This window comes from Typopeltis vanoorti, chromosome 15, assembly GCF_054136105.1.
Source record: "Typopeltis vanoorti isolate ZY-2024b chromosome 15, IOZ_Tvanoo_1.0, whole genome shotgun sequence".
Taxonomy (NCBI): Eukaryota; Metazoa; Arthropoda; class Arachnida; order Uropygi; family Thelyphonidae; genus Typopeltis; species Typopeltis vanoorti.
The window spans coordinates 123,092,790-123,110,088 of NC_143563.1; the positions used below are offsets into that span (position 1 = coordinate 123,092,790).

At 37.6% G+C, this 17,299-nt stretch overlaps 1 protein-coding gene across 4 annotated transcripts in view; it reads left to right on the forward strand.

Moving 5' to 3' along the window:
* Window positions 1-10,139, forward strand: part of LOC150099115 (coronin-2B-like) — a 565,643-nt gene extending 555,504 nt beyond the window's left edge. For all 4 annotated transcript variants that reach the window (XM_090404927.1, XM_090404925.1, XM_090404924.1 and 1 more), the window contains one exon: window positions 9,744-10,139. In XM_090404927.1, coding sequence (XP_090261053.1) covers window positions 9,744-9,875 — 132 coding nt within the window. In that variant the 3' untranslated portion in view covers window positions 9,876-10,139. The remainder of the gene's footprint in view (window positions 1-9,743) is intronic.
* The last annotated feature ends 7,160 nt before the right edge of the window (window positions 10,140-17,299 follow it).

A 17,299-nucleotide genomic window follows, 5' to 3' on the forward strand; every position in this document is an offset into this window, starting at 1 on the left:
CTCATTGTATTTGTATGATGGTCATTGAATATGACCATCATACAAATTTATGCACCCACTACAGAGGCATCAGAAGAAGACAGAATTTTATGGCAAGTTACAAGAAGTGATAGATGCAACACCAAAGCTAGATTTATGGCTACTTATGGGAGGTTGGAATGCAAAAGTGGAAGAAACTTAGGAACAAAGAATAATAGGTTGTTTTGGTTTAGATATTCATAACACTGCAGGGAAGAAACTAGTTGAGTTTTGCAGGGAAGAAACTAGTTGAGTTTTGCAGAGAATTCTTTGTTTGTTGCTAACACCTGCTTTAAACAAATGGAGATTGCACACATGGATATCACATGATGGGCAATACAGAAATCAAATTGACTATATACTTGGACAAAGACAATGGAGAAGTGCAATTCAATCTGCCAAAACTTTTCCAGGTGCAGATTGTGGAACAGACCATGAATTATTAGTGGCTAAGATACATGTGAAATTATAGAAACTGAAAACATCATAAATGTCAATCAGATATGATCTTGGAAACCTACTAGCTGAATACAATATTAGTATACAGAACAGATTCAACACACTCAATTTGTGTGAAAGAGAACCAGATGAACTATGGGAAAATATTACAGATATAATTAAAACAGAAGCAAAGAAGAATATTCCAACAGTTTGTGAGAAGAAGTTTAAATGACTGTCAGAAGATGCCATCAGAACTGCTCAGGAAAGGAGAAAAATTAAGACCACAGGAAATTTGCAGGAAGTGTGGCATTTGAATGCAGAGTCTCAACGACAAGATAGAAGAGACAAGGGAAAATGCTTTAACCAGGAATACCAACAAATAGAAGACCAAAACAGGAAGGGAAAAATGAGATCTTTTAATAACGATCAGGAAAATGACAGGGGTGGTTAGTGCCAAGGTGACAATTTTGAGAAGTAAACAAAAAGGATATCTTACAGAAACTGCAGACATCAAAGAAAGATGGACAGAATATAATTTGAGGTATGCCCTTTACAGAAAGGACTCCAAAATTACTGAGAAATTTGAAGAGCAGGATTATACACAGGAGCCAGTACCACTGGAGAGTGAAGTGAGGTGGGCATTGCAACAGCTATCCAGTAAGAAAGCACCAGAAGAGGATGGAATACCTATTGAGCTGCTCATAGCCCTGGGAGAAGGGGCAGTTAAAATTTTAACAGCTCTATATCAGCGAATTTGAATCGCAACTACATGGCCTAGGGAATGGAAAAAATCAGTTTATTTATTGAAGAAAGGCAATACAAGAGAGTTCAAAAATTACAGAACTATAGCACTGATTTCTCATGCAAGTAAAGTCTTACTTAAGATCATTCAGAAAAGACTGGAGCCATTCATGAAGAGAAAAATGCCAGATGAACAGGCAGGAGTTTGAAAAAGGAAGAGGAAGAAGAGATCAGATTGTCAATGTGAGATGGATAATAGAAAGAACACAGGAATATCAAAAGAATGGCTACCTTTGTTTCCTTGACTATAGTTAGTAAGGCTTTTGACTGTAGATCATGTGAAACTGTGGAATGTGTTAAGAACAATGGGAGTGCCAGAGCATTTCCTTATCCTTCTGAGGAATCTTTATTATGAACAAGAAGTTACTGTCCAAGGGGTGTGACAAGGATGTATTTTATCTCCGTACCTGTTTAACTTGTACAGTGTATACATTTTAAGAATGGCAGGGCTGGAGGAGTCTTTGTTGGAATTAAAATTGGTGGAAGAAATATTAATAATTTGAGGTATGCAGATTATACCACCTTGCTAGCAGAATGCAAAAAAGATTTGGCGGAACTTATTATGAAAGTTAAAGAAGAAAGTGCTAAATATGGCTTTAAACTTAACCTCAAAAAGATAAAAGTTATGGCAACATGTGAACTTAATGATATTGAACTAGATGGGGAGAAAATGGAAGTAGTTAACAATTTTGTGCTCCTAGGATCCTGAATTGATAAAGATGTGTATTGTACTGAAGAAGTTAGAAGATTATTACTCAGAAAGAAAACAATGACAAATTGAAGCAAGGTCTTTAAAGATAAAGATCTTTAAAGGTCTTGCAACAAAAATCAGAATCGTGAAAGCAATGGTATTCCCAGTGGTACTGTATGGATGTGAAAGTTTGACCATGAGAAAGAGTGAAAGAAGGAAGATAGATGCATTTGAATTATCGGTTTGGAGAAGCTTACTAAGAATACCATGGACTGCAAAGCAAGCCAATAAATCAGTGATTGACAGAATAAAGCCAGATTGCTCCCTCGAAGCTATGAACATCGAGCAAAAATTGTCATATGTTGGACATATTATGTGAGCAAATGACAGCCTGGAGAAGATGATGCTTGCTAAAGTTGATGGAAGTAGGAGAAGAAGAAGACCAAGAATTAGATGGATGCATGGAGTTAAATAGAAACAATACCAAAGCAAGATGTGCTGATTATTGAGTCATGGGAAAATATGGTTTCGGTGAAAGAAATGAACGAGGTGAACAATTGTTAGAATTTGCTGTGGACCACGAGATGATGATCTGTAACACAAGATCCCAACAAAAGGAGTGTAGAAAATGGACGTGGCGATCAAATGATCGGAAAACCAAAAACATGATTGATATGATTATGATTAAAAGAAGATGGATAACATCAGTACAGCAATGTTGAACTTTTCAAGGAGCGGATATAGACTCGGACCATAGTTTAGTGATTGCAAACATGAAGTTAAAATGAAAAAAGAAATATAAACCCCAATATCAGAATAGAAGAGATACAGCAGAAATAGGAAGAAGGGTACATAACAGTGTTAGAAGAGAAAACTTAAAAGTGTGGAGAAAGAAAAAAACTCGAATTTAATAGTGAAAAGAGTAATGAAGGTGATAGAAGATGCAGTTGAAGAAACAGTACCAGAAGAAGAGAAGATCAAGAAGAAATGGATTACACAAGAAACACTGAAGTTAGTACAGGAGAAAAGAATGGTGAAGATAAGAAGGAATAAGAACAAATAGAAGAGCAATATAGAAGAAAGTGTGATGAGGGGAAAAAAGTAGTCAAAATGGATAAGATGAAATGGTTAGAACCCCAGTGCAACAATATAAAACAGTACTATGGAGAACATAAAACAAGGGAGGTATACAAAATGATCAGAACCATTAATAGAAAGTGGCAACCAAAACAGACCACAATTAAAGATGAAAAAGGCAAAGTATCGATGAATAAAGAAAAAATTGTACAGCGGTGGACAAGATACTGTAGTGAGTTATATGAAGAAAAACTAGATTCAGATAGCATTGGGAAACTGACTGAAGAATTGAAGCAGATATCACCACCAGGTAATGAGCATGATATGAACATTTTAAGAGGACAGGTAGAAAAAGCAATAGGACGGCTAAAATAGAACAAGAGTCCGGGGTAACAATAACATTACTGGAGAAATGATTAAATGTGGTGGTGAAAGTATGGTTACAGAAATGCACCAACTATGTAATATGGTATGGAAAGAAGGGAAAATGCCAGAGGAGTGGGTGAAATCAATATTAGTATCATTATACAAGAAAAGAAATAAGCTAGAATGTAAAAATTATAGAAGAATTGCCTTGATAAGTCACCTTGGTAAAGTGATGGTGATCATATTGACATAAAGATTGAGAACACAATTGGAAGCATACCTTGCAGACGAGCCAGCAGGATTTAGGAAGGATAGAACTACAGTTCAACAGATTTTGACAATGAGATTAATAGCAGAGAAAGCTAGGAGAAAAAACAAAAACATATTATTATTATTATTACGGGCGACTCTAGGGAGTCTTTAGACACATTGAGGGAGGCCCTAAACATCATGTCCACACAACTATACGACATTCTCACAGTATCTATCATACCTTGCGTTGAACCCACTCACCGTCATAGCACCTACAACAGACTCTGGCAGCTTATTCCACTCATTTACCATCTAAAAGTAAAGAGCCCAGCTCTAACACCCCTGCTAACCACACTCTTGTCTAGCTTCCATAGGTGTCCCCTAGTTCTCCCACCACCAGTCCTGATCTCAAAAATATCCTCTGAATTAATCCTATAGAAACCCGTTATCAATTTGAATGGCTCAATCATATCTCCCCTTTTCTTCCTATCAACTAATTTCTGCAACCCACAAATCTTCAACCTGTTCTAATATGGTTCATTCCATAGATCTGCTATCATCTTAGTCACTTGCCTCTGGATCCTCTCCACCTTCTCCCCATCAAGAAGGAACCTAGGTGACCAAATCTGAGCACAGTAGTCGAGATGAGGTCTTATTAAGGCTCGGTACAGAGGTACAATAACTTGCTTGTCTCTGCTCGTCAAGGTATTTTTTAACAACTAGGTGAGTTGATGAGCTGATTTTGCTACTTTTTTGCAATGTGCCCCCTAAACTTCATCTCCCTATCCACTAACACTCCCAAGTCCCTGGCCTCATCAATCTCCTGGAGTACAGTTCCACCAATGTGGTATACTGCTGCTAATCTTTTCACTCCAAAATGCATAACCTTACATTTTGCCACATTAAATTGACATCCATTCTCCTTAGCCCAGAACTCCAATCTATCCAAGTCGTCCTGCAAGATTTTGACATCTTCTGCATTCACTATTGCCCTACCCAACTTTGCATCATCAGCGAACAAATGAACTGTTCCTCTTAGATCCTTCCCTATATCGTTAATGAACAAATTAAACAGCAGTGGTCCAAGAACAGAACCCTGCAGCACACCACTAGTCACAGGCAGTCTTTTGGACTCTACTCCTGAATAAACTACTCTTTGATATCTCTCCATCTACCACCCACCTATCCATCTCATCAACCCTATATCCATTCCCATATGTTGTAGTTTATGAATTAGAATTCCATGTGGTATCCTGTCAAATGCCTTTGCCAGGTCCAGCAGTATCACTGTAAACCCATTACCCTTATCCATTTCAGCCGTCACCGTGTTATAAAACTTGTGCAAGTTAATGAGGCATGATCTACCCTTCACAAAGCCATGCTGTCCCCCATACAGTATCTCATTTTCATCAATCCATTCCTGTATTTTTCCCTTGGCTACTTTCTCCAAGACCTTGACAACGACTCCTGATATGCTGATCGGTCGGTAATTTGCAACCGTACTCTTGGATCCTCCTTTATGCAGTGGAACTATTTCTCCTCTTTCCACACCTTCGGGACTAAACCAGACCCAAGACTCAGATTAAACATGGTCAAGGGCAGTGATAATTCTTTAGCCGCTTCATGCAAGACCCATGCCAATATACCATCCAATACCACAGATGTATTCACATTAAGGTTCTGTAATAGACTATTCACCTCCACTTCATTCATCGCAATTCCCATATAAACTAATGGTTCCTTCATTTTTTCAATGTCACCACCTGGATGATATACTTTTGCAAAGTGCTCGCTGAGTAACTCCACTATATCGACCGATTCAGTGACCTCCATACCATTGTCATTCCTTAAAATCATTTTGCCTTGTACAGTTTTTTTCTTGCTTGCAGCATATTGAAAGACCTGTTTGGGATTTTCTTTAGCTTGCATAGCTAGTTTCCTTTCATAATCTGCTTTTGCTTTTTTTTACCACACTTGTTACTCTTCTGGCCTGCACTTTATACCGTTCGTGTGCCTGCAGGTCACCACTTTCTTTAAATTCCCTCCACAGTTGTTTCTTTTTTTGCAGCTCAAGCTTAATTGTGTTATTCATCCATTTAACCCCTACTTGTTTTATTATTCAGACCCTAGTTATACAATCAGCCATAACCCCCTAAATGCTCCTTGACCACTTCCCATGCTATGTCGACATCCAGCCCTTGCAGTTGTACATGCCATGGCACTGATCCAAGCAATCTCCTAAGCTTGTCATACTTGCCAGCACGGTAATTCCACATATACCTTGTCTTAGTAAAAAATTCCACACCTTTAGCCACCTCCCAGATCAAGACCTTATGACCACTCTCACCAATAGGTGGCAACATGGTCATATTCATTACAGTCAAATTCTCAGATGCTATTACCAGGTCAAGCACTCTCACACCCATAGTATTTTCAGTTACATGCTGTCTCAAATAGTTATCCCTTAATAATCGAATAAAATCCAGTTCCTTCCTCACATGTGTCCTCTCCTCCTTCCAATCAATGTTACCATAGTTGAAATCCCGGATAATAATTACCCTCCTTCCACTCATTTCATCAATTTGTTTATGCATATTATCTCCACCATCTATTTCATCACCTGGTCTATAGCAGCACCCAACTGTATATTTTATTCTGCCAATCTCAATCTCACACCAAATAGCCTCAAATGAGCTCTTTTCACTATCCTGCGATACAACTTCAGTTCTCCTTGGCAGCTATCATCAATAACACCCCTTCCCCCATTTTATTCTCTCTGTCCCTCCTAAACACACTATAACCTACACATTCTATCCCACTAACTATATCATCTTCCCTCAGCCATGTTTCACTAATGCCAATAACCTGTGGCCAGGAAGAGCCAATCAAGGCCAAAAATTCTTCCTTCTTGTTCCTAATACTCCTGGCATTAGTATACATGAAATGCAGTGATCCCTTTGTCCGAGCCCTATCTTGATGCGATATTCTAACTATCCCATTCTGATTTTTTGTCCTTAGTACTGGCTTGGGTACATTATATACATTCTTACACTCAACTGTCTCACTGATGTCTGCATATCCACTCCCTCCCTCCCCCTCCTTGGTAGTTCTAGTTTCCCTGGTTCTGCACATCCATTTTCACTTCATTCAGCAACACTTTTTCCAGTCCCCACACCCCAAATCCATTCAAATGTAGGCCATCCCTCTTGTATAAATCCTTTCGCCCATCAAACTCATTCCACATTTCCACAAATTCCACACCACACCGTCTGCATAACCTGCACATAATGTCATTTGCGATTATGGCCCTTCTTCTAAACTCCTCTCTTTCATACCGCAGCAACAGACTCACCATTCTAACTCTGTCACTCTTTTCTTTCACTACTTTTAACAATACTTTCACATCCTCTCATAAAAAATTTATCTCCTTTCAGTTCATTAGTACCCACCACAACTATCAATTGTTTCATCCTCTGTTTTTGTGCTCTAATGCTCTCACTTACATCCTTAAATTTTGCACCCGGTAAGTATGATTTAGTTAAACTCCCATCTATCACTCCTCTTAATAACGAGTCAGCATACAACATTCTTTCCTTCATTTCAGAAACTCTCCCCCCTCTTACGCTTATTTTTCCTTTCAAACACTTGTTTATTTACATTAGCTGAATCACTCTGGAAAGAGTTTTGCAGGTGCTCTAATTGCCACTGTGCATTTTGTATCACTGTGCGCAACATAGCGATCTCACTTCCTACAAATAATTCCTCATTTTTATTTATCATTTAAACCATTTTCTCTCTCTGTATAGTTGCTTACACTCTTTCTCTGATCACCGCTTTCATTGCCATCGTGTACATCGCAATTCCCTATCAAGCCACTATTTTCACTCATATTCTGGCTTTCTTCAACCATAACTGTCTCACAACCTGACACATACTTCAGCTCCTCACTTTGCTTACACTTTCTGCACATTCTCCCACCACTATCATTTTCAATCCAAATTCCAGCCTCATTCGGCATACATCCCACACACACACATCACATTGGACAAATTCGCTCACATTACAGTTTTTGAACAAAGGCGTCGTATTTTTGGATGCCATTATCTTATGTCGCATTGGTGCCATGTGTTAATCTATGAAATGTATCGTTAAAATACTAAATTAAATAAAACGGAATTCACACCAAAATCACACAGGCATAACAAACTACCAAAATTAGACATTACATTATGATTTAAACCTATATTCTAATTTCCACTCAAAATTATACTTAGCTTTTGGAAGCTCTCCGAAAACACTACAGACCGTGTAGCCCTCTAGTGGATTATGATATATACTTGCTTTGTTGATTTTCAGAAAGCATTTGACAGTATTGACCAGAAAGTGACATTAGCAGTTCTGCAATCCTATGGAATTGATAAAAAACTAATAGCTATATTAAAAGATATTTATCAGAATGCAGTTGCAGCAGTTAGAATAGGTGATGATTTGGGGAAATGGTTTAAAACAAGCAGAGGTACTAGACAGGGAGACCCAATATCACCAAGCATTTTCATTGCACATTTAGAAAGAGCAATGGACAAACTGAAGGAAGATGCCAAAGTAATATCTGTATATGGATCTGAGATTTGCAGATGACATTGTTATTATTGAAGAAGACGAAAGAGAACTACAAAAAACACTGAAACTGTTAAACGAGGAAGGGATTTGGACTTGTTATGAACTTGGAAAAAACAAAGACAATGGTATTTGGTGAGAAGAACATGAAACAAAAGATACAAGTGGATGGAACTGATATAGAAAATGTAGAACAATTCACATATTTGGGAAGTAAACTGACATATGACTTGGACTGTAAAAAAAGAAATAAAGATCAGGATTGCAAAGGGAAGAACAAATCTGAAGGCCATGGATAACATCTGGAAAAGTAAAGAGATCAGTCTGCAAACAAAACTAAGAGTACTGGAAACATGCATCTTCAGCGGTGTACTGTACGGATCTGAAACGTGGGTAATAAATAAGGAATCAAGAAAAAGAATTTTGGCATTTGAAAGAACTTGTTACAAGAAGATTCTAAGAATAGGATCGGTATAGAAAATCACCAATGAAGAGCTCTATCAGAAGATACAACCAAAACAGAATCTAATGCAGAAGATTATAAAATGGAAGCTGCAATTATTTGGACACATCTGTAGAATGAGTGAGGATCGGAAGATAAAGACATTTATGTTTGGTATTTTGGATGGTTTAAACAGAAGAGGTAGACCATACAGAGAATGGATAGACGATATAAAAGACTGGTGTGGAATGGGTGTACAAAAACTGCGACACTGTGCACTGGACAAAGAAAGGTGGAAGAAGATAATGAACCAGGCATCAGACATCAGCGGGCAGTGAGCCCATGGTTTGTGATGATGATGGAGTTAAAGTAACAACTGGAATGCACCTGGAAATTCTTAAAGATATGGCCAGGGACAGATTTGAATGGAGAGTGTATGTTCATAGAATCACCAGGAGTCAAAAACGACTCTATGGTACGTAACAACACATTCTGTGATTAAACGAATATTAGGATACCTCCTATTTTAAATTTTAAAAAAATATCATGCTCTTGTCATCATACTTGGCCTATACTACTGTTTAAGCAAATAGGTATACTCCTAGAGGTGGCCGTTTATCAGTGTATTATTCAATAGTACTTGGAGATGCACTTAAGAACTTAGAAAGATAGGCTTCCATATCATGGCTTATTCCTCCATGACACTGGAAAAGACTGTCTCATCCACAATTATCTAGGCAACATTATTAGCTAATGGTAAAGTGAGTATGCAGACTTAACCGAGACCCAGGAAGCTAACACACTAGAACTGAAGGTGCTCAAGTATAATAGTACAGAAAGTTTAACAGTCTATTGTGAAGTCGTAAGTTCAAAGATTTTACAAGCAGAAAAGTTATGTTGATATAGTAATATTATAATAAAGTTCTAAAAATTGTGTTTATTTTCTCCCTAAACATTGCAAAAAATGTATATTGTATAATTGTTAATATATTAATATTTTCAGCACCTTCCTCCATTTATTTCCATTCTCTTTTTTAGTTACGTCAAGCTTACAAAAAGCAGGTTGCAGAAATAAGAAGTCTTAAAGAAAGTTTGGCTCTGAAAGAGAAACATATTCTTGAACTTGAAGATAAACTTCAGAAATTAACCACTAATCATCATCAGATGTAATTAAGTTGGTATTTAAAACCAGTCTTTTTACAGTAGTTTTTATGCTGTACTTTATTCATGTCTGGTTTTCTATTTAAAATTTCAAAAACATTGTTTTTTTTTTTCTTTTCTGGGAAATATTGCACTGTATTTATATTATTTTGTAAATGTTAAGATGATCACTTTGCTAACAGTGAAAAGCCACTAAAATATTGACTTAAAACAGGCAAATTAGAAATAATAATAGATTATAGAATCCTTAGATTTTTATACACAGTTCACCTATTGAAAGAAACGTGTGAAAACATCCTAATGGTGTAGCATTTGTGAGTTTTTATTCATGTGTATATATATGAATAAAATATCTTAATGACTATATAAATAGAAACCTGTAACTAAGGAAGAAAATTCTCACCTTGGTATCTTGTCGCTTTTCATTCTAATTCATTGTTTGCAATGAATGTTGGCTGTGTATGTTCACTAAAGTTGTTTTGTTTATTTGATGTAAAAGAAAGAAGCACATTTCTCAGATGAAAATCATTTTTTTTTTTAATTATTATTATGATTTGTGAACTCCATGGAGTCACCAGATTCATCATGGGAAGCCCATATGCTTAAGATGGATCTATTGTTGATGCTTCATACCAGTTCTTAGGGTCATATTACTTGGAGATTGGTATTTTTAATTCTTATGGTGGAATCCTTTTTTTTTTTTCATCTGTATAACAAATTTTTACTTAAAATCAAGATAATATATATCTGAAACATAAAAGTGAGCACTAATTTTTTTTTTTTTTTAAGTATTAGAGAGTGTAATCAAGACCATTACTGGGAGAGGAAGGATCTTGTTAATACTGTGCGGTTTTTAAATGCTAGAAAGGTGTATAATATAGAAAGAATAGTAAATTGGTGCTTAATTATTATTATTATTATTATTATTGTTCCGGGAAACTCCAAGGAGTCGACAGACTCATCGAGGGAGGCCCTAACATCATGTCAAGAACAACTATTCAGCATTCACACAGTATCTATCATACCTTGCCTTGAACTCATTCACGGTCGTAGCACCCAGAACAGACTCTGGAAGCTTATTCCACTCATTTACCACTCTCCAAGTAAAGAACCTAGCTCTAACACCCTTGTCAACCACGCTCTTGCCCAGCTTCCATGCATGGCCCCTGGTCCTCCCACCACCAGTCATATTTTCAAAAATATCTTCTGGATCAATCTTATAAAAACCCTTCAGTAATTTGAATGTCTCAATCATATCACCCCTCCTTCGCCTATCGTCCAATTTCTGCAACCCACAAATCTTCAACCTATTCTCATAAGGTTCATTCCACAGACCTGCTATCATCTTGGTCACTCGTCTCTGGACCCTCTCCACTTCCTCCCCATCACGAAGAAACCCTGGTGCCCATAACTGGGCACAAAAGTCCAGATAGGGGTCTTATCAAGGCTCGATACAGAGGAACAACAACTTGTTCGTCTCTGCATGTTAAAGTATTTTTCAGAAGCCAAGTGATTTGGTGAGCTGTTTTAGTTACTTTTGCAATGTGCCCCCTAAACTTCAACTCCCTATCCACCAACACTCCCAAATCCCTGGCCTCATCAATCTCCTGGAGTATGGTTCCACCAATGCGATATACTGCTGCTATTCTTTTCACCCCAAAGTGCATAACCTTACACTTTGCCACATTAAATTGACATCCATTTTTCCTAGTCCAGTCCTCCAAACTATCCAAATCATCCTGTAAAATTTTGACATCCTGTGCACTCGCAATTGCTCTACCCAACTTTGCATCATCAGCAAACAAGTGAACACTTCCTCTCAGATCCTTTCCAATATCATTGATGAACAAATTGAAAAGCAGTGGTCCAAGAACAGAGCCCTGTGGCACTCCACTAGTCACAAGACGTCTTTTAGACTCCACTCCTGAATAAACCACTCTTTGATATCTCTCCTTCAACCACCCTCCTATCCATCTCACCAACCCTATATCTATACCCATCTGCTCCAGTTTACTGATTAGGGTTCCATGTGGTTTCCTATCAAAGGCCTTGGCAAGGTCCAGTAGTATCACTGTAAACCCATTACCCCTATCCAGTTCAGCCGTCACTGTGTTATAAAACGTGAGCAAGTTACTGAGGCATGATCTACCCTTCACAAAACCATGTTGTCCCCCATACAATATCCCATTTTCATCTATCCAATCCTGTATTCTTTTCTTGACTAATTTCTCTAAGACCTTGACAATGATTCCTGATATGCTAATCGGTCGGTAATTTACAACAGCAGTCTTGGAACCACCTTTATGCAGTGGAACTATTTTCCCCTCTTTCCACCCGCTCGGGACTAACCCAGACCCGAGACTCAAATTAAACAAAATGGTCAAGGGTACTGACAATTCTTTAGCTGCTTCTCGTACAACACGAGCTGGTATACCATCCAATCCCACAGATGTATTGACATTGAGGTTATGCAATAGACTACTCACCTCTACTTCATTAACCACAATTCCCGTATAATCTACTGGTTTCTTCGTTTCTGCAATGTCACCACCTGGATGATATACTCTTGCAAAGTGCTCACTCAGTAACTCAACTATCTCAACTGATTCAGTTACCTCCCTACCATCGGCATTCTTTAAAATCAATCTGCCATGTACATTTTTCCTTTTACTTGCTACATATCTAAAAAACTGTTTAGGATTCTCTTTAGCCTGCATGGCCAATGTTCTTTCGTAATCCTTTTTTGCTTTTCTTACCACACTCGTCACCCTTCTGGCCTGCGCTTTATACCGTTCATGTGCCTGCCGGTCACCCTTCTCCTTAAATTCCCTCCATAGTTGTTTCTTAAGTTAAATGGATGTTATTCATCCATTTAACCCCTACTTGATTTATTATTCGGACTCTAGGTATACAGTCAGCCATTGCTTCATGCAAGCACTTCTTAACTACCTCCCATGCACTATCAACTTCTAGTCCTTGCAGTTGTACATGCCATGGCACTGAACCAATCAAACTCCTAAGCTTGTCATACTTTCCAGCCCGATAATTCCACATGTACCCTGTCTTAATTGAAAATTCTACACCTTTAGCCACCTCCCAATTTAAGACCCTATGATCACTCTCACCGATCGGTGGCAATGTGGTCATATTTGTTACAGCCAAATCCTCAGATGTAATTACTAGGTCAAGCACTCTCTGACCCCTGGTATTTTCCATTACATGCTGTCGCAGATAGTTATTCCTTAATAACCGCATAAAATCCAGTTCCTTCCTTCCGTGTGTCCTCTCCTCACTCCAATCAATGCGACCATAGTTGAAATCTCCCATAATAATCACCCTCCTTCCACCCATTTCTTCTATTTGCTTGTGCATACTGTTACCACCATCTTTTCCATCACCTGGTCTATAGCAGCACCCAATTGTATATTTAGTTCTGCTAGCCACAATCTCACACCAAATGGCCTCAAATGTGCTCTTTTCTCTATCCTGCAATTCAACTTCTATTCTCCTTGGCTGGAGCTCATCAGCTATCATCAACAATACTCCTCCTCCCATTTTATTCTCTCTGTCATTCCTGAACACAGTATACCCATCACATTCAATCCCACTAGTTATATCATCTGCAGTCAGCCATGTTTCACTAATACCTATAACCTGTGGTCTGGAAGTGCCAACCATGGCCAAAAACTCTTCCTTCTTGTTCCTAATACTCCTAGTATTAGTGTACATGAATTTAAGACCCCCATTAGCCCCAACCCTACCTTTATGCCTTATATTAACTATCCCACTCAGATTTGTTGTCCTTATTTGCTCTGGCATATTATATTCATTCTTACATTCAACTGCCTCCATAAGGACTGTATATCTACTCCCCCCATTCCTTAACAAATCTAGTTTCCCTGAATTTGCACATCTACTACATTCAGCAACACTTTCTCAAGTCTTCTTACACCGTAACCATTCAAATGCAAGCCATCCATCTTATATAGATCCTTTCGCCCATCAAACTCACTCCACACATCCACAAATTCCACACCACTCGTCATACATAACCCACGCATAAAGTCATTCGCAATTATGGCCCTCCTTTTAAACATTTCACTGTCATACCGTGGCAAAAGACTAATCATTCTAACTCTCTCACTCTTTTCTTTTGCTACCTCAAACAATTCATTCAGGTCTTCTATCATTTCCATTTTATCTCCTTTCAAATCATTTGTACCTGCCACAACAATCATTTCTTTCACCCTTTCCTTTTGCTCTCTAATTGGAAATAGTATTTCCAATTAGAGAGCAAATTGAAATATTATTCAGGAATCAAGATATCAATCTTGATTCCTGATATCAATCAATATATCAAGAAATAGTATACATTGAAATAGTATTACATTGATGGCATGATGCATACTCTATTGGAGGAGCTATACTGGAGGAAGTAGGGGAGAGATAAGAGATCTGGGGTTGATGATGAACCCCAGAAACCTGAAATTCAGAGGACATATTGCAAAGGTGGTGAAGGTAACACAGAGGATTGCTGCAATAATGAGAAGGAATCTGACCTGCAGAGATAAAAGAGTTATCATTCCGTTGTATAAGGACGCTGATCAGACCACACTTAGACTATTGTTCTCAGATTTGGTTCCCATGATTTGAAGGGGATGAATTAACTGTGGAAAGGATAAAAAGACAGATAACAAAGATGGTTTCAGGACTGTACAATGTTAATTATGAGGATCCGCTGAGAGAATGTGGACTGCAGAATTTGGTGGATAGAAGAAAGATAGGCGATATGATTGAGACTTTTAAACTGTTGAGAGGTGGTTACAAGGTTGACACGGGAGTTATTTTACTTGGTTGAACAGCAGGAAGGAATGATGACAAGGGGTCATCCCTGGAAGTTACAGAAGGAAACTGTGAGCAAGAGGGTAAGGAGTGGTTTCTTTGCATGGAGGGTGGTTGAATCATGGAATGCATTGCCTGATGGAGTGGTGAGAGCGAGAACAGTCAATGAATTTAAGAAGTAGTATGATAGACTTCGTGTTTCCTAGAAGGGACCTCCTGCGATGAGTCTTGATAGACTTTGTGTTTCCTAGGAAGAACCTCCCTCGATGAGTCTTTTGACTCCATGGAGGCCTGAATAATAATAATAGTATAATACTATCTGATGGTTGTTATTTGGGTGTGGATAGAGATCAAAAGTTGTGTGGAACTTTCTTGTGGATAATTTGATTTTTATTTCCTTTTAGCATTGATAGTTCTCAGAAAACCTACATAGATACAAATGAAGGAGAATTTGAGATATAAATTAATAATTCTGAAGCTGCATGTGGTGAATGGCATGATGAAAGAAAGGATGAAGTCTTGTTTGGAGATGTTATATTAGGAGAGAGGATAGTAATCATAATATATTAATTGACATTTGAAGTCTCATCTAAAAAAGATTATGTACACCTACACCTTTAAATCATGTATTCATCTAACTCGGGTCGCCAAACTTCTTTGACCGTCGACCCCTTCAAGAGTTTCTCGACTTTTTATCGACCCCCCCCCCTCTATTTTACTATTACGTAATTATAATAGGACAAGCAAAAAAGACGCTTATGTGAGTTTTTAGATTGTTTATTTTATGGTTACACTATTTATTGTATGTATAATATAGTATATATTATTATATTGGCTTAACGTCAAAGGGATACGTTTTTGTTTTTGACGTCCTTCTTAACATTACATATTTGATAGGAGGGATAAATAAAATATAAAATTTAATTTAGATAACAAAATAACAATAATACAATCTTCCTTACATATATGAAAATAAGACTTTTATTAACTTAGTATACAATTTACTAACGTCAATATGAAGGGTGTGCTTCGTTGCCGGGTGGGAACCACTGACATCCGTTTATTGGTAAATACGTTATTTTGGCCTACCTGATTGGCCTCCATAACTATTTTGATGACCTTTTTCCATCTTACGGGAAGTGGTATCTTTCAATTACAAGCATTGCTTGGAAAAAGAAAAAGGATGAAAAAAGTATTGACATACCAAGAGAAGCTGAGAATCCTAAAGAATTTGATTTTATATGTTGCTAGCAGATGAAAGGGAATCTTCAGTAGAATTACACTGGCAAGTGAAAAAAAGCCATTTCAAATCTAAATGAGATATCCAAAGATTATAGTATGATAATATCAACGGAAAAATCAAAAACTATGGCCTTTAAAGGACAAGATCCAGCAAGAACTAAAATAGTAATAGATAACAAGATCTTAGAACAGGTGAATTCATTTAACTACCTAGGATGTATGATCACATATGAAAATGAAAAAGATATAAACATAAAAATTGCAAAATATTTAAAAATAACAGGTGTGTAATTAACTCTATATTTAAACCAAACCTAGTTCAAAAACAAACCAGGCTAAAAGTATACAATACATTGGCCTTACCGGCCTTAATGTATGGAAGCGAAATCTGGACAATAAAACAAAAAGACAAACAAAGATTAACAACAGCAGAAATGAAGTTTATGAGAAAAACTGCAAAGTATACCCTATTTGATCACAAAAGAAACAAAGATATTATGAAACAATTAAACCAAGAAACAGTAATAGAAAAAATTAAAAAATATAAACATAAATGGATGGAACACGTTCAAAGAATGAAAACAGAAAAATTACCAAAACAAGCCTTAAAGTACAAGCCATTAGGAAAAAGAAAACCAGGACACCCTCTTAAATGATTCAACAATGACTTCTAAGGCCGGAACAGGCCATGATCCTTGATACGTATGATGATGATGAGTGAAAAAAAGGATGGTAGTTATTTGAGCCATATGAGATCATTAAAATATAGTGAGCTCCTGTTTCGAATAATATTATTATTATTACTACCCCAAGACCTCATGGAGTCAAAGACTCATCTGGGGGGGGGGGGGTCCTTTTATCTCTCTCTCACACACACACACACACACACACACACAGCTCATCATACTGTGTTTTAAACACACTCAAACTTCTTGCAGACACCACACTCTTAGGTAAGGCATTCCAATCATTCACAACTCTGCTCGAAAAAACCTGCCTCTCACTCCCCTACTCACACCCTCTTTATACAGTTTCCAGGGATGACCTCTGGTTCTCCCCCTGATCTCCCACTATTCTCTGTAGAACCTCTCCACCATTGATCTTATAACAACCCCTTACCCACATGTAGGTCTCTATCATATCTCCCCTCTTTCTCCTGTCCACCAAACTCTGCAAATTACATCTTCTCAATCTTTCCTCATACTCGACATTCCAGAGGTCAGAAACTACCTTAGTCTCCTTTGGACCCTTTCCAACATCTCTTCACCCTTCTGAAAACCCGGTGACCAAATCTGGGCACAATAGTTCATGTGTGGCCTAATCAAAGCCTTATACAACGGAACAAGAAT